Source organism: Bos grunniens, chromosome 17, assembly GCF_055505025.1.
Source record: "Bos grunniens cultivar Pamir isolate PY7600 chromosome 17, Bosgru_T2T1.0, whole genome shotgun sequence".
Lineage (NCBI taxonomy): Eukaryota > Metazoa > Chordata > Mammalia > Artiodactyla > Bovidae > Bos > Bos grunniens.
Window position 1 is genome coordinate 48,942,780 of NC_141181.1, and position 25,932 is coordinate 48,968,711.

The window sequence follows — 25,932 nt, forward strand, 5'->3', positions numbered from 1 at the left end:
AACTTGTGGAGCCTGGACTCAACTGTGGCCTCCCTTCATGATGGACTTACTTCCCAGGCTTTATGAAATTCTTGATCCTCTAATGCTCAGATGAGCCCAAACCCCAGGTTTGGAAAAGCTTCAGAATGTGGAAGGGAGAGAAAAGAGCAAGTAGAAGATTCCTCTCAAAGAATGAACCCTTAGGGACTTTCAGTGATTAACTCTCCACACTTCCACTTCAGGGGGCACGGGCTCAATCCCTAGACAGGGAACTAAGATCTTGCATGCCACTGCCCAGCCCCCCAAAAAGAAACAACCCCTCCCCCAAAACAAAAACAAAACCCACAAAACCGCAACAATAAAACTTACACTCAAGAGAACCACAATATATGTTCCCTGTGCTTTTCATCCTCTTTACCTGCAAAGAGGCACTGGCTTTGTTGATTCACTTAGAGTTATGGGGTTCAGAGAGGATGTTAATTGCTCCACTGGCCTCACAATCCGGATGGACGAAGTACAACCTAGTAGGCTGTGCACTGACGTTGTGTGATTGCCGAGATGCTCAGACTGTTACAACATTGATCTCGGAGGAGTGGAAACTAAATTCAACACAGTTAGGTGTGTATTTGGACCATGTGCAAGCTATCTTCCTGGATCTGAGGGCTTATGGGTGTGGCTTCAGGAAAGAGTGAACAGGATGCTTCAGAGCTGCTGGACTTCAGGAGAAAAGTGGTCCCTTGAAACAGCTATTTTAATGGATGGTCTTCCTTCCAAGTTCTCTATTCCAACCGTATATGCTGCTGCTGCTGCTGCTAAGTCGCTTCAGTCGCACTCCGTGCGACCCCAGAGACACAGCCCACCAGGCTCCCGCGTCCCTGGGATTCTCCAGGCAAGAACACTGGAGTGGGCTGCCATTTCCTTCTCCAATGCAGGAAAGTGAAAAGTGAAAGTGAAGCCGCTCAGTTGTGCCCAACTCTTAGTGACCTCAGGGACTGCAGAGCCCACCAGGCTCCTCTGTCCATGGGATTTTCCAGGAAAGAGTACTGGAGTGGGTTGCCATTGCCTTCTCCCCAACTGTACATAGAGGAGGTTGTTCCCCCAGGAAAAGAAGCAGGGGCCTTTACATTTCTGAGAATCGCAAGTTGGGTTTGTTAGAAGCAAACCTTAAGATGAGGATTCACTTGTAAGTGATGGAGAAGGGAAGCTTTTCCAGGAAAAACTGGTAAGAGAGAGGGGAACAATTCATGCAAGGGAAAGGTATGATTTCAGGAAAAGTCCCAGCCTTATTCTGCTCCTGTGGGAGCCCTGGCTATCAGTCACCACTCGGAGTTCTCTGTACCAGGGGAAAGGGAGCTTGGCTTTCATGCTCCACATTCACCCATCATTTGCAAGGTCTGCCCCAGGAAGAAGAAAACTCCCATGGTTTCCCAGAAATCTTCATGAGTATGCAAAAGGGTTCCAGGGGCTCCAGGTACCGATCTGAAGGATGCAGGTGCAGGCTTTTAGATCAAGTATTACAGATGGAATTGTGTCTCCCAACTGCGACATTCATATGTGGGTACCCTAAACTTCAATGTAACTGCATTTACAGATAGGGTTTTAAAAATGTAATTAACTCATGGTTTTTCTGGGGGAGAGTTTATAGTTGCTTTGGGCATCCCTGGTGGCTCAGCAGTAAAGAATCCACCTATAACGCAGGAACCACGGGTTTGATCCCTAGATTGGGAAGATCCCCTGGAGGAGGGCACAGCAACCCACTGAAGTATTCTTGTTTGGAGAGCTCCATGGACAGAGGAGCCTGGCTGCCTACTCTCCTTAGGGTCATGAAGAGTCAGACATAGCTGAAGAAATTTAGCATGCATGCACAGAGTTGCTTTACAATGTTGTGTTAGCTTTTGCTGTACAATGAAGTGAATCAATGATATGTACACATATATCATACAGTGGGGAGAAGGCAATGGCAACCCACTCCAGTACTCTTGCCTGGAAAATCCCATGGACAGAGGAGCCCGGTAGGCTGCAATCCATGGGGTCATAGGAGTTGGACACAACTGAGCAACTTCACTTTCACGTTTCACTTTCATGCATTGGAGAAGGAAATGGCAACCCACTCCAGTGTTCTTGCCTGGAGAATCCCAGGGACGGGGGAGGCTGGTGGGTAGCCGTCTATGGGGTCACACAGAGTCGGACATGACTGAAGCGACTTAGCAGCAGCAGCAATAATATGGATGGCCCTTAAAGAGATTATGCTAAATGAAATAACCCAGCACACAAGGACAAATATTGTGTGATTCCACCTATATGAGGCATCTAGAATAGTCAAATTCAGAGAGTCGAAGTAGAACAAGGGTTGCCAGGGTTGTGGGGAAGAGGGAGTGGGGAATGATTGTTTAACGGGCATAGAGTTTCCAGTTTGGAAAAATGGAAAAGTTCTAGAGCTGGACAGTGGTAATAATTACACAACAATGTGATGCATCTAATGACACAGAATTCTACTCTTAAAATGGTTAAAGTAGCAAATTTTATGTTATGTATATTTTGCCACAAAAAAAAAAATAGGAGGCAGAAGGGAAAAATTCTGGACACACTTTAGATGTAGAACTTACACTGTATCAAATGTTATTGGGAAATCTGAAATAAATCAGCTCCTTGTTTAACAAACCTTGAAAGATACATATAATTAAGGCTACATGGAGTTATAAGGATAGGGTCCCAACCTGACCAGACTAGTGTCCCAACAAGAAGAGGAAGCGACATCTGAGCTCTCTCTCTTTCCAAATGGACACGCAGTGGAGAGACCATGTAAGGACAAGGCAAGAAGGTCAGGAAGAGAGGGCTCGCCAGAAACCAACATTAACAGCACCTTGATCCCGGACTTTTGGCCTCTAGAAGGGTAAAAGGATAAATGTATGCTGTATAAGCCACTCAGTTTGTGGTGTAATACCCAGTTTGTTACAGCAAGAGCTGACTAATACACTCACATAGGTGCAGAGAGGCAGTGTAAACGTTTCAAGAGGAACCAGAACAGGGCAGTGACCACCACACGGGGTGACTCACTGGCTATATTTCCTATTATGATAAGAATATGCATAAATTATGCCCCTGTTCTAATCACCAAGGAAATGACTTTTAACAATTCTTATAGTTTTGTACTTATTGTAATGCATATTGAAACTAACTTAAGTATACAATTTCAAGGTCATTATTACTAAGAATGAAGGGAAACTTTTAAAAACCAGAGCAATAAATAGACAATTTAAAGAAAACTCTTGGGACTTACCTGGTGGTTCAGTGGTTAAGACTCCAAGCTTCCAATGCAGTAGGCCTGGGTTCAATCCCTGGTAAGGGAACTAGATCCCGCATGCTGCAATTAAAGATCCTGTGTGCCACAACTAAGACCCGGCACAGCAAAATAAATAAAAGAAAATAAACACTATAAAAGAGAAAACTCTCGTGTAGTGGTCTAAGTGGTACATGATAAAGTACGATTTGGGACAAGTTTTTGGCTATTGCTAAGATTCCACTGGTGTTGACCATTTTCTAAGCTGATTCTACAGCCTTCCCTGCAATATCCTTTGAATAAATCCCTCTTCTGCTGAAATAAGTCGGGATCACCACTTTAGGAACATTTAAGAACTCTCACTAATACAGGTAGAACCATAAAATTTCCCTTTTAATCAACTAGCTTAAGTCGAATTGAAAGAGTAAATCAATTGGAAGATTAGGGTAGGAGATAAACAACTGAGAAAATGAGAGGTTAAACTATGGGTCTGTAATTCACATCCTGCCATGAGAGGGCCAAGCTTACCTTTCCAGACTAACCCCTGAAACTCCTTATGGTTACTTCCAGCCCAGGACCATCACTCACCCTCACACATCTAAACATTTGCCATCTTCCTCCTCTGCCTGGAATGCCATCATGCTTTATCTCTGCATATTCAATTCTTTCCTTCTGCCCTGGGAGAGTTCACAGACAAGTCCTCTCCAATTTGCAGAGTATCTGAGGTGAGACAGGCAGTGTGAAATGACTCCCAGTCATCCCCATCTCCTGGTACTCATCCACTCTCTCCTTGGTCATTACCTCCCCTTGAATGGAGCCCAGATCGCTAATGAAATAAGACACAACCAATATGTCACTTGCAAGATTAGGTTATAAAATATTATGACTTCCCTTTGCTGGCATTTTCTTTCTCCCTGTGTCATTCCATGTGCTTGCCCTGATGGAGAGGGATGCCCAGTAAGGAACAAGACACTGATGTCCTCTGTCCAGCAATCCTTGAACCTGAATCCTCCCAATAGCCACATGAACTAGGGAGTGGATTCCTGAGCCTTCAGATGAGACCAGCCAAGCCTGACCGACACTGTGATTATAGCCTAGTGAGATATCCTCACAGTTTCCCAGGTGGCAAAGTGGTAAGATTCCTCCTGTCAATGCAAGGGCCATGGGTTAATCCCTGGTCTGGGAAGATTCCACATGCTGCAGGACAGCTAAGCCTGTGTGCCACAACTACTGAGCCTGTGTTCTAGATCTTTGTCCTCCACAAGAGAAGCCACCACAGTGAAAAGCCTGGACACTGCAACTAGAGAGTAGCCTCCACTTGCTGCAACTAAAGAAAGCCTGAGTGCAGCAAAGAAGACCCAGCATGGCCATAAATAAATGAAAATAAACCTTTTTTTTAAAAAGGGCTATTTAAGCCTGGAGACAAGGATTGAGAAGATGCAAGAAAGGTTTAACAAGGACCTAGAAGAAATAAAAAAGAGTCAATATATAATGAATAATGCAATAAATGAAATTAAAAACACTCTGGAGGCAACAAATAGTAGAATAACAGAGGCAGAAGATAGGATTAGTGAATTAGAAGATAGAATGGTAGAAATAAATGAATCAGAGAGGATAAAAGAAAAATGAATTAAAAGAAATGAGGACAATCTCAGAGACCTCCAGGACAATATTAAATGCTACAACATTCGAATCATAGGGGTTCCAGAAGAAGAAGACAAAAAGAAAGACCATGAGAAAATACTTGAGGAGATAATAGTTGAAAAATTCCCTAAAATGGGGAAGGAAATAATCACCCAAGTCCAAGAAACCCAGAGAGTCCCAAACAGGATAAACCCAAGGCGAAACACCCCAAGGCACATAATAATCAAATTAACAAAGATCAAACACAAAGAACAAATATTAAAAGCAGCAAGGGAAAAACAACAAATAACACACAAGGGAATTCCCATAAGGATAACAGCTGATCTTTCAACAGAAACTCTTCAAGCCAGGAGGGAATGGCAAGACATACTTAAAATGATGAAAGAAAATAACCTACAGCCCAGATTATTGTACCCAGCAAGGATTTCATTCAAGTATGAAGGAGAAATCAAAAGCTTTTCAGACAAGCAAAAGCTGAGAGAATTCTGCACCACCAAACCAGCTCTCCAACAAATACTAAAGGATATTCTCTAGACAGGAAATACAAAAACAGTGTATAAATTCGAACCCAAAACAATAAAGTAAATGGCAACGGGATCATACTTATCAGTAATTACCTTAAACGTAAATGGGTTGAACGCCCCAACCAAAAGACAAAGACTGGCTGAATGGATACAAAAACAAGACCCCTATATATGTTGTCTACAGGAGACCCACCTCAAAACAGGGGACACATACAGACTGAAAGTGAAGGGCTGGAAAAAGATTTTCCATGCAAATAGGGACCAAAAGAAAGCAGGAGTAGCAATACTCATATCAGATAAAATAGACTTTAAAACAAAGGCTGTGAAAAGAGACAAAGATGGTCACTACATAATGATCAAAGGATCAATCCAAGAAGAAGATATAACAATTATAAATATATATGCACCCAACACGGGAGCACCGCAGTATGTAAGACAAATGCTAACAAGTATGAAAGGAGACATTAACAATAACACAATAATAGTGGGAGACTTTAATACCCCACTCACACCTATGGATAGATCAACTAAACAGAAAATTAACAAGGAAACACAAACTTTAAATGATACAATAGACCAGTTAGACCTAATTGATATCTATAGGACATTTCATCCCAAAACAATGAATTTCACCTTTTTCTCAAGCGCACATGGAACCTTCTCCAGGATAGATCACATCCTGGGCCATAAAGCTAGCCTTGGTAAATTCAAAAAAATAGAAATCATTCCAAGCATCTTTTCTGACCACAATGCAGTAAGATTAGATCTCAATTACAGGAGAAAAACGATTAAAAATTCCAACATATGGAGGCTGAACAACACGCTGCTGAATAACCAACAAATCACAGATGAAATCAAGAAAGAAATCAAAATTTGCATAGAAACGAATGAAAATGAAAACACAACAACCCAAAACCTGTGAGACACGGTAAAAGCAGTCCTAAGGGGAAAGTTCATAAAAATACAGGCACACCTCAAGAAACAAGAAAAAAGTCAAATAAATAACCTAACTCTACACCTAAAGCAACTAGAAAAGGAAGAAATGAAGAACCCCAGGGTTAGTAGAAGGAAAGAAATCTTAAAAATTAGAGCAGAAATAAATGCAAAAGAAACAAAAGAGACCATAGCAAAAATCAACAAAACCAAAAGCTGGTTCTTTGAAAGGATAAATAAAATTGACAAACCATTAGCCAGACTCATCAAGAAACAAAGGGAGAAAAATCAAATCAATAAAATTAGAAACGAAAATGGAGAGATCACAACAGACAACACAGAAATACAAAGGATCTAAGAGACTACTATCAACAATTATATGCCAATAAAATGGACAACGAGGAAGAAATGGACAAATTCTTAGAAAAGTACAACTTTCCAAAACTGGACCAGGAAGAAATAGAAAATCTTAACAGACCCATCACAAGCACGGAAATTGAAACTGTAATCAAAAATCTTCCAGCAAACAAAAGCCCCGGTCCAGACGGCTTCACAGCTGAATTCTACCAAAAATTTAGAGAACAGCTAACACCTATCCTGCTCAAACTCTTCCAGAAAATTGCAGAGGAAGGTAAACTTCCAAACTCATTCTATGAGGCCACCATCACCCTAATACCAAAACCTGACAAAGATCCCACAAAAAAAGAAAACGACAGGCCAATATCACTGATGAACATAGATGCAAAAATCCTTAACAAAATTCCAGCAATCAGAATCCAACAACACATTAAAAAGATCATACACCATGACCAAGTGGGCTTTATCCCAGGGATGCAAGGATTCTTCAATATCCGCAAATCAATCAATGTAATACACCACATTAACAAATTGAAAAATAAAAACCATATGATTATCTCAATAGATGCAGAGAAAGCCTTTGATAAAATTCAACACCCATTTATGATAAAAACTCTCCAGAAAGCAGGAATAGAAGGAACATACCTCAACATAATAAAAGCTATATATGACAAACCCACAGCAAACATTATCCTTAATGGTGAAAAATTGAAAGCATTTCCTCTAAAGTCAGGAACAAGACAAGGGTGCCCACTTTCACCATTACTATTCAATATAGTTTTGGAAGTTTTGGCCACAGCAATCAGAGCAGAAAAAGAAATAAAAGGAATCCAAATTGGAAAAGAAGAAGTAAAACTCTCACTGTTTGCAGATGACATGATCCTCTACACAGAAAACCCTAAAGACTCCACTAGAAAATTACTAGAGCTAATCAATGACTATAGTAAAGTTGCAGGATATAAAATCAACACACAGAAATCCCTTGCATTCCTATACACTAATAATGAGAAAACAGAAAGAGAAATTAAGGAAACAATTCCATTCACCATTGCAACAGGTAGAATAAAATACTTAGGAGTATATCTACCTAAAGAAACTAAAGACCTATATATAGAAAACTATAAAACACTGGTGAAAGAAATCAAAGAGGACACTAATAGATGGAGAAATATACCATGTTCATGGACTGGAAGAATCAATATAGTGAAAATGAGTATACTACCCAAAGCAATTTATAGATTCAATGCAATCCCTATCAAGCTACCAACAGTATTCTTCACAGAGCTAGAACAAGTAATTTCACAATTTGTATGGAAATACAAAAAACCTCGAATAGCCAAAGCGATCTTGAGAAAGAAGAATGGAACTGGAGGAATCAACCTACCTGACTTCAGGCTCTACTACAAAGCCACAGTTATCAAGACAATATGGTACTGGCACAAAGACAGAAATATAGATCAATGGAACAAAATAGAAAGCCCAGAGATAAATCCACACACATATGGACACCTTATCTTTGACAAAGGAGGCAAGAATATACAATGGATTAAAGACAATCTCTTTAACAAGTGGTGCTGGGAAATCTGGTCAACCACTTGTAAAAGAATGCAACTAGAACACTTTCTAACACCATACACAAAAATAAACTCAAAATGGATTAAAGATCTCAACGTAAGACCAGAAACTATAAAACTCCTAGAGGAGAACATAGGCAAAACACTCTCTGACATATATCACAGCAGGATCCTCTATGACCCACCTCCCAGAATATTGGAAATAAAAGCAAAAATAAACAAATGGGACCTAATTAACCTTAAAAGCTTCTGCACATCAAAGGAAACTATTAGCAAGGTGAAAAGACAGCCTTCAGAATGGGAGAAAATAATAGCAAATGAAGCAACTGACAAACAACTAATCTCAAAAATATATAAGCAACTCCTACAGCTCAACTCCAGAAAAATAAATGACCCAATCAAAAAATGGGCCAAAGAACTAAATAGACATTTCTCCAAAGAAGACATACAGGTGGCTAACAAACACATGAAAAGATGCTCAACATCACTCATTATCAGAGAAATGCAAATCAAAACCACTATGAGATACCATTTCACACCAGTCAGAATGGCTGCGATCCAAAAGTCTACAAATAATAAATGCTGGAGAGGGTGTGGAGAAAAGGGAACCCTCTTACACTGTTGGTGGGAATGCAAACTAGTACAGCCACTATGGAGAACAGTGTGGAGATTCCTTAAAAAACTGGAAATAGAACTGCCTTATGATCCAGCAATCCCACTGCTGGGCATACACACTGAGGAAACCAGAAGGGAAAGAGACACGTGTACGCCAATGTTCATCGCAGCACTGTTTATAATAGCCAGGACATGGAAGCAACCTAGATGTCCATCAGCAGATGAATGGATAAGAAAGCTGTGGTACATATACACAATGGAGTATTACTCAGCCATTAAAAAGAAAACATTTGAATCAGTTCTAATGAGGTGGATGAAACTGGAGCCTATTATACAGAGTGAAGTAAGCCAGAAGGAAAAACACCAATACAGTATACTAACACATATATATGGAATTTAGAAAGATGATAACAATAACCCTGTGTACGAGACAGCAAAAGAGACACTGATGTATAGAACAGTCTTATGGACTCTATGGGAGAGGGAGAGGGTGGGAAGATTTGGGAGAATGGCATTGAAACATGTAAAATATCATGTATGAAACGAGATGCCAGTCCAGGTTCGATGCACGATACTGGATGCTTGGGGCTAGAGCACTGGGACGACCCAGAGGGATGGTATGGGGAGGGAGGAGGGAGGAGGGTTCAGGATGGGGAACACATGTATACCTGTGGCGGATTCATTTTGATATTTGGCAAAACTAATACAATTATGTAAAGTTTAAAAATAAAATAAAATTAAAATAAATAAATAAATAAAAAGGGCTATTTACTTACATAAATCCACTGCCTGCTAATGAACACATTCCCTTTAATCTGCATAATCAACACTAATCTTGTGGGGTTAATTAGATTTTATGTGCATTTGATTCAGGAGACTTAATTCAATTTCTGTTCTTCTGCTTAGAGCAAGGGACCCATGCACACATCTCCTTCTGACCATGTTTTCACAAGTTGAGACATTTGGACACCCAACCCTCACCCCCAGATGTACTAAGAATCTTTCTTGGGAGCATGATGGTGAAGGCTGGTGTTTGATCTAGTAAGCTGTTCAGGACACCAGATGTGTTTTTTGGCTGCACAATGAAGGCAGGATGGAGGAAGAAGTTTTACAAGTAAAAGAACTGGGTGTTTCTCAGTGAAGTGGAGCATTTGCAGAGTTTTTCTTGGCAGCCTTGGCGTATTCACTGAAGAAAATATGTCCAATAATGGAACTGGATGTCTCTTCCTATAGTGCTAATCCCTTCAAGAAGAGATGCTGACAGACTGCATCACTAAAAAATGATCGAACTTTTTGAGTCTAAGAAGCCACCTTAAGCAAAACAAAAGTGGACAAGTTGTCTCCTGCCTGTGGAAGGTAGTTTGCATGCATGCATGCTAAGTCGCTTCAGTTGTGTCTGACTCTGTGTGACCCCATGGACAGTAGCTTTACCAGGCTCCCCTGTCCACGGAATTCTCTAGGCAAGAGTGCTGGAGTGGGTTGCCATTGCCTTCTCCAGGAAGGTAGTTTAGTGCTGCATTATCTATAAGAATCCAACTTGGAAACAAGTTAAATATCCTCAAATATGGATATCGTGATTAATGTAGAGTTAAATCTATGTGCTGCTGCTGCTAAGTCGCTTCAGTCATGTCTGACTCTGTGCGACCCCATAGATGGCAGCCCACCAGGCTCCTCCATCCATGGGATTTTCCAGGCAAGAGTACTGGAGTGGGTTACCATTGCCTTCTTTGAAATCTATGTGATGGAATCTTAAAAGTTTTTTGAGGAAATAATGTCAAAGGAAGATGTTATCAATATAAGTGAAATTTAGGGACTTGCGGGGGGCAGGGGTTTGATCCCTGGGTGGGGACAAAGATCCCACATGTTGCATGGCATGGGCAATATATATATATATATATATATATATATATATATAGTTAATCCCGTCAAGAAAACACGCTGACAGACTGTATCAAGAGCCCTAAAACACAATCAAACTTTTTGATTCTAAGAAGCCACCTTAAGCAAAAGAGAAATGGACAAGTCGAAGAAGCCACCTTAAGCAAAAAAGAAATGGACAAGTCGACTATATATTTATATATAAATATATACATATTGGCCATGGTGGCACTGATGGTAAAGAATTCACCTGCTGATGCAGGAGATGCAAGAGATGCAAGTTTGATTTCTGGGTCAGGATGATCCCCTGAAGAAGGGCATGGCAAGTCATTCTGGTATTTTTTCCTGGAGAATCCCATGGACAGAGGTGGGCTACAGTCCACAGGGCTGCAGAGTCAGACACTACTGAGTGACTGAGCACACACAATGTGTGTGTGTGTGTGTGTGTGTGTGTGTGTGTGTGTATGAAATGTTTAAGATATTAAGCAACAGGATATATACTATGATACCAGATTTGTTTAAAAAAAGTAAATCTACTACATATTTATTATACACAAATGTTATCTATGTATAATATGTGGGAAGAAAATGAACCAACATATTAGCAGTGGATTATCCTTAGGTAGAAGTGATGTGTGTGTGCATATTAAGTCACTTCAGTTGTGTCTGACTCTACACGACCCTATGGACTGTAGACTGCCAGGCTCCTCTGTCTGTAGAATACTCCAGGTAAGAATACTGAAGTGGGTTGCCATGCCTCCCCCAGGGGATCTTCCCGATCAAGACATGGGATCGAACCCATGTCTCTTACGTCTCCTGCATTAGCAGTTCGGTTCATCACCATTAGCATCACCTGGGAAGTCCCTAGGTAGAAGAGATACTGATACATCATTTTAGTTTCTTTCTTGTCTAACTATTTTCACAAATATTCTCAGATGAGTAAGTGTTGATTTTATACAGGGAAAGCAATTATGTTAAATAATAATCCAGGATGTCTATCTAGAAGCTCACAGAGCATCCTTTATGCATTGTTGCCACTGAGAGTCACCTTTCATTTTTATATTCCTCTTCACTGAAGACTAAGTCTAATCCTTTATGATCCTGACACCAGTTCTGATGTGTGTCTTTTTTTCCACCACCACTACACAATTCTCTGACCAGCTGGCTGTCCTACAATTCAACTCAATTCTGACACTCTCTACTGACAGTGTCTGATCCCAAAGGTTGAGGGCTCAGTTCCATGAGACCACTCCCACCTTCAGATGCCAACTGCAAGCCCAACTTGTTACCTATGCTTCTGACCGATCTATTATAGATCGAAGGATCCCATGACCCCCTCCTTGGGTTCCTTTAATTAGCTAGAGTGGCTCACAGAACTCAGAGAAACACTTCGCTTACTAAAATACTGGTTATTATGAAAGGCTATAACTCAGGAATAGCCAGATGAAAGACACGCACAGAGCGAGGTATGGGCAAGTTCCCAGGCCCTCTCCAGGCGCTACTGTCCCTGAGTCTCCACCTGATCACCACCCCGGAAGCTCTCCAAACTCAGTCTTTTGTTTTGTTTTTAAAGAGGCTTCATTCCATGAGCACCATTGATTAACTCATATTGGCCACTGGCTACTGAACTCAGTCTTCAGTCCCCCTCTCCACCCAGGAGGCCAGGAGGTGGGGCTGAATACTCCAGGCTTCTAATCACAGCCTTGGTTCCCCTGGCAACCAGCCTGCATCTTAAGGTGAACTAGGAGGCTTTCCAAAAGTCACCTTATTGACATAAACAAGAGTCACTTTGATGTTCTCATCCTTGTAAAGTCCAAGGGTTTTCAGAGCTCTGTGCCAGGAACAGGCACAAAGACCAAATATGTATTTCTTAGTATAAATCACAGAATCACACACTTTGCACAAAGGGCGAACACGTTGTAAGAAAGCAGCCTCTGATAAGCAAGGGCAACCGGAGATGCCACAGCCTCCAGGACATGAGTGTATATGAGAATGAATGAGCCTGCACAAAGCAGACTAGACCTTGCAAGCTAATCTCTGTTTCAAAACCCGAAGAGGAGAGACCCTGGGAATCAGGGCCCTGCCCTTCCTACCGGAGATGCCAAAAGGTCCTGCTGGTGATGTTAAGTGTCTCCAGATTGTCGAACCAAGGTGTGACAGCTCGACTAAGCAGTGGTTAACGTGAGTCTAAGGCAGGGCTCTTAGGTGGAGAACGGGTCTTGGAAGCCTGGGTCGCCAATCGAGAGGGAGCCCCTCCCTCTTACCTGTTGCGCGCGCCTGGCGCCAGTCGCTGGCACACCACAGCGGTGGTGGCGTGTTTGCCTCCGTTCCCCATCTCCTGCTTGACGTCCCACTGCCGAGGCTCGCTGGTCCGCGTGCTCAGGATGTTCACCCCCTTCTTCACCTTGGCTCTGCGGAGATGAAGAGGGCAAGAGAGAGAGAACCGAGAGATTAATGACTCGGCCTTTCCAAATGCGCCCATGCTCCACTCAGCTGAGCGCCCTGCCTTTTCATTTTTCTTCTTTTATTTCATATCCAGTGGCACCCACAGACAAGGGGTCCTAGAGGGGTAGGATGAGGATTGGTGATTGGAGTGGGCGGGGATCTTCCCACAGACCCAGGAATCGTGGAATTTGCTGTTCAGATCTGATGAGGGAAGAGGGCCCCCCGACAGACCCCCAAACCAAGGAGTAGCACAGCCAAGGGGTCAGGAGAAAAGCACGTCTGCACAGGCTAGTCATTCTCAATCAGGGGTGGCTATGTCCTGCAGGGACCACGTGCTGATGTCTGGAGACATCTTTGGTTGTCTCAACTATGGGGGTAGGGCTGGCATCTAGGGAGCAGCTAAAAGAGCCTCCCAAGGCACAGAACAGTGTCCCCCAACATGAGTTAACAAGTTCCAAGTGCCCAATGTGCCCAGGTTCAGAAACCCTGGTGGAGGTGCACACGCTGCTTTCTCCACTTTGTAGCTATGTGACTTTGGATAAATAATAAACTCTTTGTGTCTTACTTTCTTCCTCTGTAAATGGATATGTTAATAGTAACCTATGCTATAAAGCTGTTGTGATGATGAAATGTATTATTAATAACATATATAAAGAAATCAGAACAGTGCCAGGTATACAACAAGCACTTAATAAATGTTATTGTTGTATTGCTCCAGGGAGGTCCCTGACCTGCTTCATGTGACCTGCCAGGTCTCCTCTGGAAATAAGCTCGGCTGAATACACTATCCATGGACTTTTTAAAAAGACAAAGTGCTTCTCTTAGAATTGTTGTTTTGGCCACATCTCTTAGCCTTTCTGAACCTCAGTCTTCCCATCAATAAACTGGTGAGAAAAGCAGCAGATTGAACACAAATACCTACTTTTCCTTTCTTCCCAAATTCCATTTAAAGTGAGTTGAGGGGACTATTTTTATTTTTATTTATTTTATTTTTTAATTTTTTTTATTTTATCTTGTTTATTTTTGGTGGCACTGAGTCTTCATTGCTGCATGTGGGCTTTCTCTGGTTGCCGTGAGGGGGCGACTCTCTAGTTGTGTGTGGGCTACTCATGGCAGTGGCTTCTCTTGTGGAGCATGGGCTCCAGGACATGTGAGTTTCAGTAGTTGGCACACAGGCTCGACTGCCCCCTGGCCTGTGTGATCTTTCTGGACCAAGGACCGAACTCATGTCCCCTGCACTGGCAGGCAGAGTCTTACCCACTGGACCACTAGGGCAGTATGAGGGGACTACTTTTAAAGACCCAGGAAGATAAGGAGGAGAGATGCAGCAAATGTAAATGACTTGGAGACCTGAACGCTGATGTCCAATGGGGTGAAATCATCAGCTGAACTTCCAAACTAAGTTGTGAGCTGTCGACGAGAATAGCTAAGAACCGATAGAGTTTAGACCATGAAATCTCCCCGTCTCAGTGGGACCACTAAAAGTGGGAGTCTATGAGGGCTAAAATATGGAGGATTAGCGAAAAGTGTGTTTATGAAGAAGCCAGATATAAATGCCCTTCTGTTTCCCTGTAACAGGGTGGCTGCCAGACTCCCCATCAGGCCTGAGGGACCATGAAGACCCGAGACTCAGGTTACCATGCCGCAAAATATGTGTGGAGTCACGTGACACAGTGACTGGGACTTTGTCCCCAAAGCTGGACTTTCACCCTCTGGGAGAAATACCATATTCTAGATCATCAGGTACTGGTCCTGCAGCCTCTCCAACCAGCCAGCCAGGTTGCTGTTCAGCAAAGCTTGTAGTCAGCAAGTCCCACTCATGGACTCAGAGCTTCTAATGGATTTTTAGGCCCTCATTTTTTCTTTACATAAGCAAACAAGAATCAAGAAGCTTAGGACTCTGAGAAAAGTTTCTACATGACACAGGGAACAAAGTAAAAAAAAAAAAAAAAGAAAGAAAGCAAAAGAAATCTGTAGAAAATATAGCCTATGCAGGAAAGACCAAAATTAGCAAAATACACAATCGTTCACATTCACAGAGCCATTAGAGAAGATACTGCAGTCCTGAAACAAAAACAGACTGCTATCTAGTAAACCCAAAAGGGGAAAGAAATGAGCCCTTGGAAATTAAAAAATAGTATAGCAGAATTGGAGAAGGAAATGGCAACCCACTCCAATATTCTTGCCTGGAGAATCCCATGGGCAGAGGGGCCTGGTGGGCTACAGTCTGTGAGGCTGCACAGAGTCGAACACGACTGAGCGACTAACACACACAGAAATGGAAAGTCAGTGGAATGGTTGATGGATAGAGTTGAAGACATATGTTTTAGGAAGTAGAAAAAAAAAAAAGAAATGGAAGAGAATTACTTTGAGGTTCAACATCTTAGCAATATAAAAACACACAAAAGGGAGAGCAGGAATCACCAATGCAGTAATTTAAAGAAATTTACCCAAATGAAAGGATAGTAGTGTCCAAATAGGAAGGTCTAACTGGGTGATGAACCCAAGACAGAGGACCGATACAGCTCAGGACACTGAATACAGATAGGTGAATTCTGCAGTCCTCCGGACCGAGAAAGGATCAGCCATCAGAATGGATACAAGATTCACCACAGTCACTCTGGGAACTAGAAGGTGATCAAAAATACCTTCAGGAGTTCCCTGGTGGTCCAGTGGTTAAGAACCCACCTGCCAATGCAGGGGACATGGCTTGGATCCCTGGTCTGGGAAGATCCCACATGCTGCACGTCAACCAAGCCTGTGTGCCACAGCTACTGAAGCCCATCCTTCCTAGAACACATTCTCTGCAACAAGGGAAGCCGCCACAATGAGTAGCCCCCTACTTGCCACAGTTAGAGAAAGAAAAATTTTAAAAATCTTCAAAAATCAAAGTGGAAATGATTTCCAACCTACCATTTGATATCCAGCCTACTGATGAAGAAAACATTTCGGATATGCAAGTTCTCCAAAAATTGACTTCCTACACCCTTGCTCAGAAAACTAATTGAGGATGTGCTCCATCAAACAAGGGGGTAAATATAGAAAGAAATTGTGAGACCCAGGAAGTGAAGATAAAAAAAAACATGACAGAGATGCACAGTAGGTTCATGGTGAACAGAGGTCCTGGATAATAGCTGAGCACCAGCGTGGACAAGAGTCTGTCTATGATGTCTCCAGGAAACTGCAAATTTCCTTATAAAGTCGATGTGAAAATATTTGAATGGAGATATAATGGAGATTGGGGACTAAATAAGAGCAAAGAGTTGGGGACTAAATAAGAACCAAACACAGAAAATGAAGAAAAATAATAAAACCAAATTAGTTTTTAATTTTGGGACTACACCATTATTATGCAGAAGAGTCATCATTATTTAATACTTGGTTTTACTGTGATTAGTACACGTACTTATAATATTTTAAACAGATTATTAATCTAGATAATCTAAATAAAAAGTTTTAATGGCGAGATGGAGACACAGAAAAGATGGGGAGAAAAGATAGATTCTTATTCTTCATAGTGAAATATTTTATAGCTATTGCCTAAAGCTAAACAAATGAATGAGGGAGGGATGGTTTGGATATTGGGATTAGCAGATGCAAACTAGTGTATATAAGATAAATAAAAAAAACAAGGTCTTACTGCAGAGCACAGGGAATTCTATACAACATCTTACGATAAACCGTAATGAAAAAGAATATGAAAAAGATTGTATATATATGTAAAACTAAATCCCTTTGTTGTGCAGCAGAAAGTAACACAACACTTTAATGAAATAAATTTTTAAAAATGAAGAATGATCAACCTTATGTTGCTTAGTGATGCCATAAATGCCAAACAAGTAGGAATTTTGCTTCTGTATGTGGAGAAAGGCTGTAGAAGGGAACAACATACTGCAATATTTTTTTGCAAAATAATTTGTAATTTTGAAATAGGTTGATAGTTTGAGATTAACAGGAAGTAAAGAATTCTTATACACCTTCCCCCAGCTTCCCCCTGTAATGTTCTCATACGTGGTCATAGTACATTTTCAAAACCAGGACACTGACGCTGCTACCATGCTATGAACTGACGTTCACACCCTGTTTACATGTCACTGGTATTCATGTGCACTTTTATAAAAATATTTTACTGAAGTATAGTTGGTTTACAATGTGGTGTTATTATCTGCTGTATAGCAAAGTGATTCCATTATGTACTATATATATATATATAAATATAGATATATAAATATGCATATATTCTTTTTCACATTCTTTTCCATGATGGTTTATCACTGGATACTGAATAGAGTTCCCTGTGCCATACAGTAGGACCTTGTGCTTACTGTTCTGTGTCAGATAGTTTGCATCTGCTAATCCTAAACTCCCAATGTATCCCTCTGCTATTCCCATCCCCCTTGGCAACCACAAACCTGTTCTCTACATCCGTCAGCTGCATTTTGGGGGGGAGTGGTGTAGTTCTATAAAAATCATATCACATGTGTAGATTAAAGGAATCATCACCACACCAGAACACAGAAGAATTCCACCACCATAAAGACACTCCCTAATGTTACTCCTTAATAGTCATGCCCGCCCATCACTTAGCCCCCACAGACTCTGATCTGTTCTCTATTCCTGTAATTTTGCCACTTTGAGAATGCTAGATACAGTTTTTACCAACAAACTCTGCAGAATTATTTGATTTCTTAAACTACATGCAAAGTTATCTTATGAAAGGAATAGTTTAAAAAATTATACATGCACACAGCCCTGTCCTGCTAACCTTACAAGTTGGAGGAGATAAATTGCTGTGAATAATTAACAGGCAAGATTTACTGAGCATGGACCCACCCGTCAGAACAAGACAAAGTTTCCCCCTCAGTCAGTCTCTCCCATCAGGAAGCTTCCATAAGCCTTTTATCCTTCTTCATCAGAGGGCAGACAGATTGAAAACCACAATCACAGAAAGCTAACCTGATCACATGGTCCACAGCCTTGTCTAACTCAATGACACTATGAGCCATGCTGTATAGGTCCACCCAAGATGGACAGGTCATGGTGGAGAGTTCTGACAAAACATGGACCACTGGTGAAGGAAATGGCAAACTACTTCAGTATTCTTGCCTTGAGAACCCATGAACAGTATGAAAAGGCAAAAAGACAGGACACTGAAAGATGAACTACCCAGGCCGGTCGGTGCCCAATATGCTACTGGAGATCAGTGGAGAAATAACTCCAGAAAGAAAGAAGAGACAGAGCCAAAGCAAAAACAACACCCAGTTGTGGATGTGACTGGTGGTGGAAGTAAAGTCCCATGCTGTAAAGAACAATATTGCACAGGAACCTGGAATGTTAGCTCCATGAATCAAGGCAATTTGGAAGTGGTCAAACAGGAGATGGCAAGAGTGATCGTCAACATTTTAGGAATCAGCAAACTAAAATGGACTGGAATGGGTGAATTTAACTCAGATGACCATTATATCTACTACTGTGGGCAAGAATCCCTTAGAAGAAATGGAGTAGCCATCATAGTCAACAAAAGAGTCCAAAATGCAGTACTTGGATGCAATCTCAAAAATGACAGAATGATCTCTGTTTGTTTCCAAGGCAAACCATTCAATACCACAGTAATCCAAGTCTATGCCCTGACCAGTAATGCTGAAGAAGCTGAAGTTGAATGGTTCTGTGAAGACCTACAAGACTTTCTAGAACTAACACCCAAAAAAGATGTTCTTTCCATTATAGGGGACTGGAATGCAAAAGTAGGAAGTCAAGTAACACCTGGAATAACAGGTAAATTTGGCCTTGGAGTACAGAATGAAGCAGGGCAAAGGTTAACAGAGTTTTGCCAAGAGAATACGCTGGTCATAGTAAACACCCTCTTCCAACAACACAAGAGAAGACTCTACACATGGACATCACCAGATGGTCAACACCAAAATCAGATTGATTACACTGTTTGCAGCCAAAGATGGAGAAGCTCTAAATAGTCAGCAAAAACAAGACCAGGAGCTGACTGTGGCTCAGATCATGAACTCCTTATTGCCAAATTCAGACTTAAATTGAATAAAGTAGGGAAAGCCACTAGACCATTCAGGTATGACCTAAATCAAATTCCTTATGATTATACAGTGGAAGTGACAAATAGATTCAAGGGATTAGATCTGATAGACAGAGTGCCTGAAACTATGGACAGAGGTTTGTGACACTGTACAGAAAGCAGGGATCAAGCCCATCCCCAAGAAAAAGAAATGCAAAAAGGCAAAATGGTTGTCTGAGGAGGCCTTACAAATAGCTGTGAAAAGAACAGAAGCAAAAGGCAAAGGAGAAAAGAAAAGATATACCCATTTGAATGCAGAGTTCCAAAGAATAGCAAGGAGAGATGAGAAAGCCTTCCTCAGTGATCAGTACAAAGAAATAGAGGAAAACAATAGAATGGGAAAGACTAAAGATCCCTTCAAGAAAATTAGAGATACTAAGGGAACATTTCATGCAGATGGGCTCAGTAAAGGACAGAAATGGTATGGACCTAACAGAAGCAGAAGATATTAAGAAGAGGTGGCAAGAATACACAGAAGAACTGTACAAAAAAGATCTTTATGACCCAGATAATCACGATGGTGTGATCACTCACCTAGAGCCAGACATCCTGAAATGTAAAGTCAAGTGGGCCTTAGAAAACATCACTACGAACAAAGCTAGTGGAGGTGATGGAATTCCAGTTGAGCTATTCCAAATCCTGAAAGATAAAGATGATGCTGTGAAAGTGCTGCACTCAATATACCAGCAAATTTGGAAAACTCAGCAGTGGCCACAGGACTGGAAAAGGTCAGTTTTCATTCCAATCCCAAAGAAAGGCAATGCCAAAGAATGCTCAAACTACTGCACAATTGCACCCATCTCACATGCTAGCAAAGTAATGCTCAAAATTCTTCAAGCCAGGCTTCAACAACACATGAACTGTAAACTTTCAGATGTTCAAGCTGCACTTAGAAAAAGCAGAGGAACCAGAGATCAAATTGCCAACATCCACTGGATCATCGAAAAAGCAAGAGAGTTCCAGAAAAATATCTACTTTTGCTTTATTGACTATGCCAAAGCCTTTGAGTGTGTGGATCACAATAAACTGTGGAAAATTCTGAAAGAGGTGGGAATACCAGACGACCTGACCTGCCTCTTGAGAAATCTGTATGTAGGTCAGGAAGCAACAGTTAGAACTGGACATGGAACAACAGACTGGTTCCAAATTGGGAAAGGCATACATCAAGGCTGTATATTGTAACCCTGCTTATTTAACGTATATGCAGGAGGAGAAGGGGACGACAGAGGATGAGATGGCTGGATGGCATCACTGACTCGATGGACGTGAGTCTGAGTGAACTCTGGGAGTTGGTGATGGACAGGGAGGCCTGGCGTGCTGCGATTCATGGGGTCACAGGGTCAGACACGACTGAGCGACTGAACTGAACTGAACAGAGTACATTATGAGAAATGCTGGAATGGATGAAGCACAAGCTGGAATTAAAATTGCCAGGAGAGACATCAATAACCTCATATATGCAGATGACACCACAGTTATGGCAAAACGAAGAACTAAAGAGCCTCTTGATGAAGGTGAAAGAGGAGAGTGATAAAGCTGGCTTAAAACTCAACATTCAGAATGCTAAGATTATGGCATCTGGTCCCATTACTTCATGGCAAATAGGTGGGGAAACAGTGTCAGACTTTATTTTTTTGGGCTCCAAAATCACTGCAGACGGTGACTGCAGCCATGAAATTAAAAGACACTTACTCCTTGGAAGGAAAGTTATGACCAACCTAGATAGCATATTAAAAAGCAGAGACATTACTTTGCCAACAAAGGTCCATCTAGTCAAAGCTATGGTTTTTCTAGTAGTCATGTATGGATGTGAGAGTTGGACTATAAAGAAAGCTGAGTGCTGAAGAAATGATGCTTTTGAACTGTGGTGTTGGAGAAGACTCTTGAGGGCCCCATGGACTTCAAGGAGATCCAACCAGTCCATCCTAAAGGAAATCAGTCCTGAATATTCATTGGAAGGACTGATGTTGAAGCTGAAATTCTGATACTTTGGCCACCTGATGTGAAGAATTCACATTTGAAAAGACCCTGATGCTGGGAAAGATTGAAGGCGAGAGGAGTAGGGAACAGAGGATGAGATGGTTAGATGGCATCACCGACTCGATGGACATGAGTTTGAGTAAACTCCAGGAGCTGGAGATGGACAGGGAGGCCTGACGTGCTGCAGTCCATAGGGTTGCAAAGAGTTGGACACAACTGAGCAACTGAACTGAACTGAGAAATTGCCAAGCAAAGGTGGTTACGAGAAGGGAACCAGCAGGGTGGGAAGTGATGATAAACCCCATCTCCACCTTTCAGGCCCGGGGTGCGCAAATTCGCATCACACACAGAGCAGCAAGAGCTTATCAGCTGCAGCTGCACTTTTTCTTTAGAAACTTCTTCCAAGTCTTACCTTAAAATGATTTGCTAAATGATTTTGCTAAAACATACTTGCCACCATGGCCCTGAGAAGGCCAAGGTATGCTTAAGAGACAAAGATTAAAGACACATTAGCATATAAAAGCCCCTCCTTTGTCCTAAGGCAGGGATGCCTCCCACCTCGACTGTCCACAAGGACTGCCTCATGAAATGTGACTTCACTTGAAATTGGGTTTTGCTGCATCTGAATTTTGCTCAAGACTGGAGGTTTCACTGAAGCTACAAATTGTTCTTTCCACTTCATGGTTCAAGAAAATAGGAGGATTCTTGTTGACTGGTGCAGAGGCTGGTTTCATCTCTGACTTGGGTGGCGAGATGAGCTGCTGAGAGAGAGGAAGGCACAGGTTTTAAAGGGCCCAATCTTGTTAATTAGGTGTTTTCTTTACTGAGGTCGATGGGTGCTCCTATTTACTTCAAAGAACTAGCTGTTGCAGGAATTTGGGTCCCACCCAGGATGAGAAGTTTTGCAATGATAGTCAGTGTTAGAACAGTGGGCTTAGAGGATAAAACATGAGGATGCCTGGTTTCTAGGGAAGGAGCCGGAGCCCTTGGTCCATGGTGATGTGAGAGCAGCCTTTGTTTCAGCATCCACTGTGGAGGGGAAGGCAGTGAACCAGATGCAGGAAACCCAGCTTCTGGTCCTGCATCTGCTGTGATGAGCTCCATGACCTTGAGAAAGTCATGCAATTGACCTTGCTCTTTTTCATCATCTGTCCCAAGGGGATGGCCTTAGTTCACTGGTCGTCCACAGACACTGCCCCCTACCCCTGCCCCAATGTGTAGGGCTGCTGCTGCTGGTTGTGGGGGATTTTCAGAAACAGCTCTGAATAACACTGACATGTTCTTTTCCTCTATCATGTTAATATTGAGGACCGACTTTTCCTAGCAGGTGCCATCCTGGATACTGGGATACTGAGATGCATCAACACAGGACTCAAGTGTGGACCAGTCCTGGTGGTGCTTCCTGTCCTGCCTGACTGTACCTGAGCTGGCGCATGTATACCACATGTTTATAATTGATGCTATTATACGATCACATTTTCTAGTGGTTAAACATTTCCTCCCCTATTCAAAAATGTGCCCGACTCAGGTGTAATACAGGGATGATTAAACGTTCCTTAAAGAAAATCAATGTTCAGTACAAATTTTTGAACACAGGAAGCCTAATTTCCATCTTCCAAGCCATCTATCTCAGGGTCAGCTCTAATTACCATGTGAAAAGCACTCTCTAGAAGCTTCTCAAAGCCATTGTACTTCTAGAAGATGCTGCGATAGATCCTGGCATGTGTGAGTATCTGTGTGTCTTGAGTGGGGGTTGTGGGAGGGAGCAAGGTACCACTTGGTCTCTGGCCCTATAAGGCTGCCAAGGGGCTGAATCTGATCCTCAGAGTAGGTAGAAAAGGAAAAATATAAATAGCTGCTACTATGGGTTGAACTGTACGTTTCCCTACAAATTCATGTTAAATTGTAACCCCCAATACCTTCGAATGTGACCTTACATGGAGATATGGCCTTTACAGAGGTGATCCAGTTATAGTTCTTAGGAAGAACACTAATCCAAGATGATTGGTCCCTTATAAGAAGGGGGAATTTATAACAGACAGTATGCAGAGAGAGGGACTTCCTAGGTGGCTCGTGGCAAAGAATCTGCCTGCCAAGCAAAAGATCCAGGTTTGATCTCTGGGTAAGGAAGATCCCAATAGAGGAGGAAATGGCAATCCACTCCAGTATTCTTGCCTGGAGAATCCCGTAGACAGAGCAGCCTGGTGGGCTAAAGTCCATGGGGTCCCAGAGTCAGACATGACTTAGTGACTAAAGAACAAGAAAATACAGAGAGAATGCCATGTGAAAATGGAGATGGTCATCCATAACCCAAGGACAGAAGCCTAGCATAGGTGATCCCTCAGAACACTTATGAAGGAACCAAGCCTGCCTTTACCTTGATTTTGGACTTCCAGTTTCCAGAACTTTGAGACAACACATCTGTTACTTAAGCCACCCAGTCTGTGGTCATTTTTGTGCAGCCCCAGAAGATGAACACAAGTGGCCAACATGGAAATAAAATCCAAAGCTTCTATATAAAAATCTGGATTTCTCCTTTTTAACCCATTATGATGCTTACTCATTTGGCAAGCACCATTGGCTGTGTCACTAATTGCTATTCTTGGTGTGGAATATCCAATGAGCCCATTCTTTCATTTGGAAAACTCACATCCCAGTTGGGAGAGACAGACTTTACACCAAAACATAAGCAAAATAAACAGCATGTCAGATGCTGGCAAGAGTTGTGAGGAAAAAGAAAGCTGGGGAGAGAATATGGGATGAAATAAAGGGGTGCAATTTTTAATAGGATGGCTGGGGAAGACTGCTCTGAAAAGACTGGGAGATGGTGTGGGAGAATCAAATGGACAACGGGGTGGTGGCCAGGGATGGTCATTTCCAGCAGGAAAAGTTCATTGCGAAGGTTCCGTGGTAGGTAGAACTCTAAAGATGCTGCCCACAATTCTTGTCCCTGGTTACTTAAGCCCTAACCTTGCCATGAAGGGCTTTTGCAGTTGGGAATTCGAGTCCCAGACCAAGGACTTCCCTGAGTGGTCCAGTGGGTAAGCATCCACCTTCTAATGCAGGGGACACAGGTTCAGTCCTAGGTCAGGAAAACTAAGATCCCACATGCCACAGGGCATCTGAGCTTGGCTGCTCAACTACTGAGCCTGCCCACTCTAGACCTGATACCCGAAGCTAGAGAACACCCAAGAGCAGCAAGGATGATCCAGCACAGCCAAAAACATGAAGTCCTAAACCAGGTTTAGGGAGGTTTGAACAAAGGTCCGTCTAGTCAAAGCTATGGTTTTTCCAGTAGTCATGTATGGATGTGAGAGTTGGACTATAAAGAAAGCTGAGCGCTGAAGAATTGATGCTTTTGAACTGTGGTGTTGGAGAAGACTCTTGAGAGTCCCTTGGACAGCAAGGAGATCCAACCAGTCCATCCTAAAGGAAATCAGTCCTGAGTGTTCATTGGAAGGACTGATGTTGAAGCTGAAACTCCAATACTTTGGCCACCTGATGCAAAGAGCTGACTCATTTGAAAAGACCCTGATGCTGGGAAAGACTGAAGGTGGAAAGAGAAGGGGATGGCAGAGGATGAGATGGTTGGATGGCCTCACTGACTCAATGGACATGAGTTTGGTTAAACTCCAGGAGTTGGTGATGGACAGGGAAGCCTGGCGTGCTGCAGTTCATGGCATCACAAAGAGTCAGACACGACTGAGTGACTGAACCGAACTGAACTGATCTCATCACACCAATCCTTTAAAAGTAGAGTTTTCTCCAATGGGTGGCAGATGGAGATGTCAGAGAGATTCTACATGAGAGATTTGGTAGCTGTTTCTGGCTTTGAAGATGGAGGGGGCCATGAGCCAAGGAATGAGGGTGGCCAAATGTAACCCCTGACTGACAGCCAGCAAGGAAACAGGGTCCCCAGTCCTAAGGCCGCCAGAAGTGAGTTCAGCCAAGTGAGTGTTCTTGGAAGCAGAATCAACCCCAGAGCCTGCAGACAAGGAACAGCCTGGCTGATACACTGACTCCAGCCCATGATACCTGCGCTGAGAATTCAGTTGGGCCTACTGAGAATTCTGACCCATGGTACCCTGAGCTAATGAATGGATGCTACTGTAGGCTGCCAAACTTGTCGAGACTTGTTACATAGCTTAGAAAAGAGTATAGGCCCATGCTGTAGGAGCAGCAATGAGTCCAGTGAGGCTGGGATAGAAAGTGCAAGAACAGAGGGTCTGGGATGTGAAATCTGATGACAGCCCCAAATGGAAATGGGGTGGATATGAGCAGTGGTCCTCAGTAGAAAGTCAGTAAGTGTGCTTCAGAGCAGCTCATCACAGCCCTCTCTTGAAGTCCCCTCCTTCATTCACTGATATCTGGGGTTTTCAACCTTGGCCTATTAATAGTTTGGGACAGACACTATTTTGCTTTGGGGAAAGGGAGTGTTCTGTATGCTTCTAGTAGTATCCTTCCCCAGTTGTGACAACCAAAAATATCTCCAGACATTGCCAAATATTTTCTGTAGTTAACCCTACATCCTTAGCTGAAAGCCACTGATTTACATGACCTCTCTTAACACTGAGCAGGCATGTTCTTGTCCCAAGGTGGGGACTGAGTTACTAGACACCTACCCAGGAAGCCAGTTGGTTT

The 25,932-nt window shown here is 42.4% G+C and overlaps 1 protein-coding gene across 1 annotated transcript in view; it reads right to left on the reverse strand.

The window, feature by feature from the left end:
- The window catches only part of TMEM132C (transmembrane protein 132C), a 453,869-nt gene that overhangs the window by 160,304 nt on the left and 267,633 nt on the right, over positions 1 to 25,932 (reverse strand). Inside the window, exon 3 of the mRNA XM_086345975.1 lies at positions 13,049 to 13,195. Coding sequence (XP_086202101.1) covers positions 13,049 to 13,195 — 147 coding nt within the window. The remainder of the gene's footprint in view (positions 1 to 13,048; positions 13,196 to 25,932) is intronic.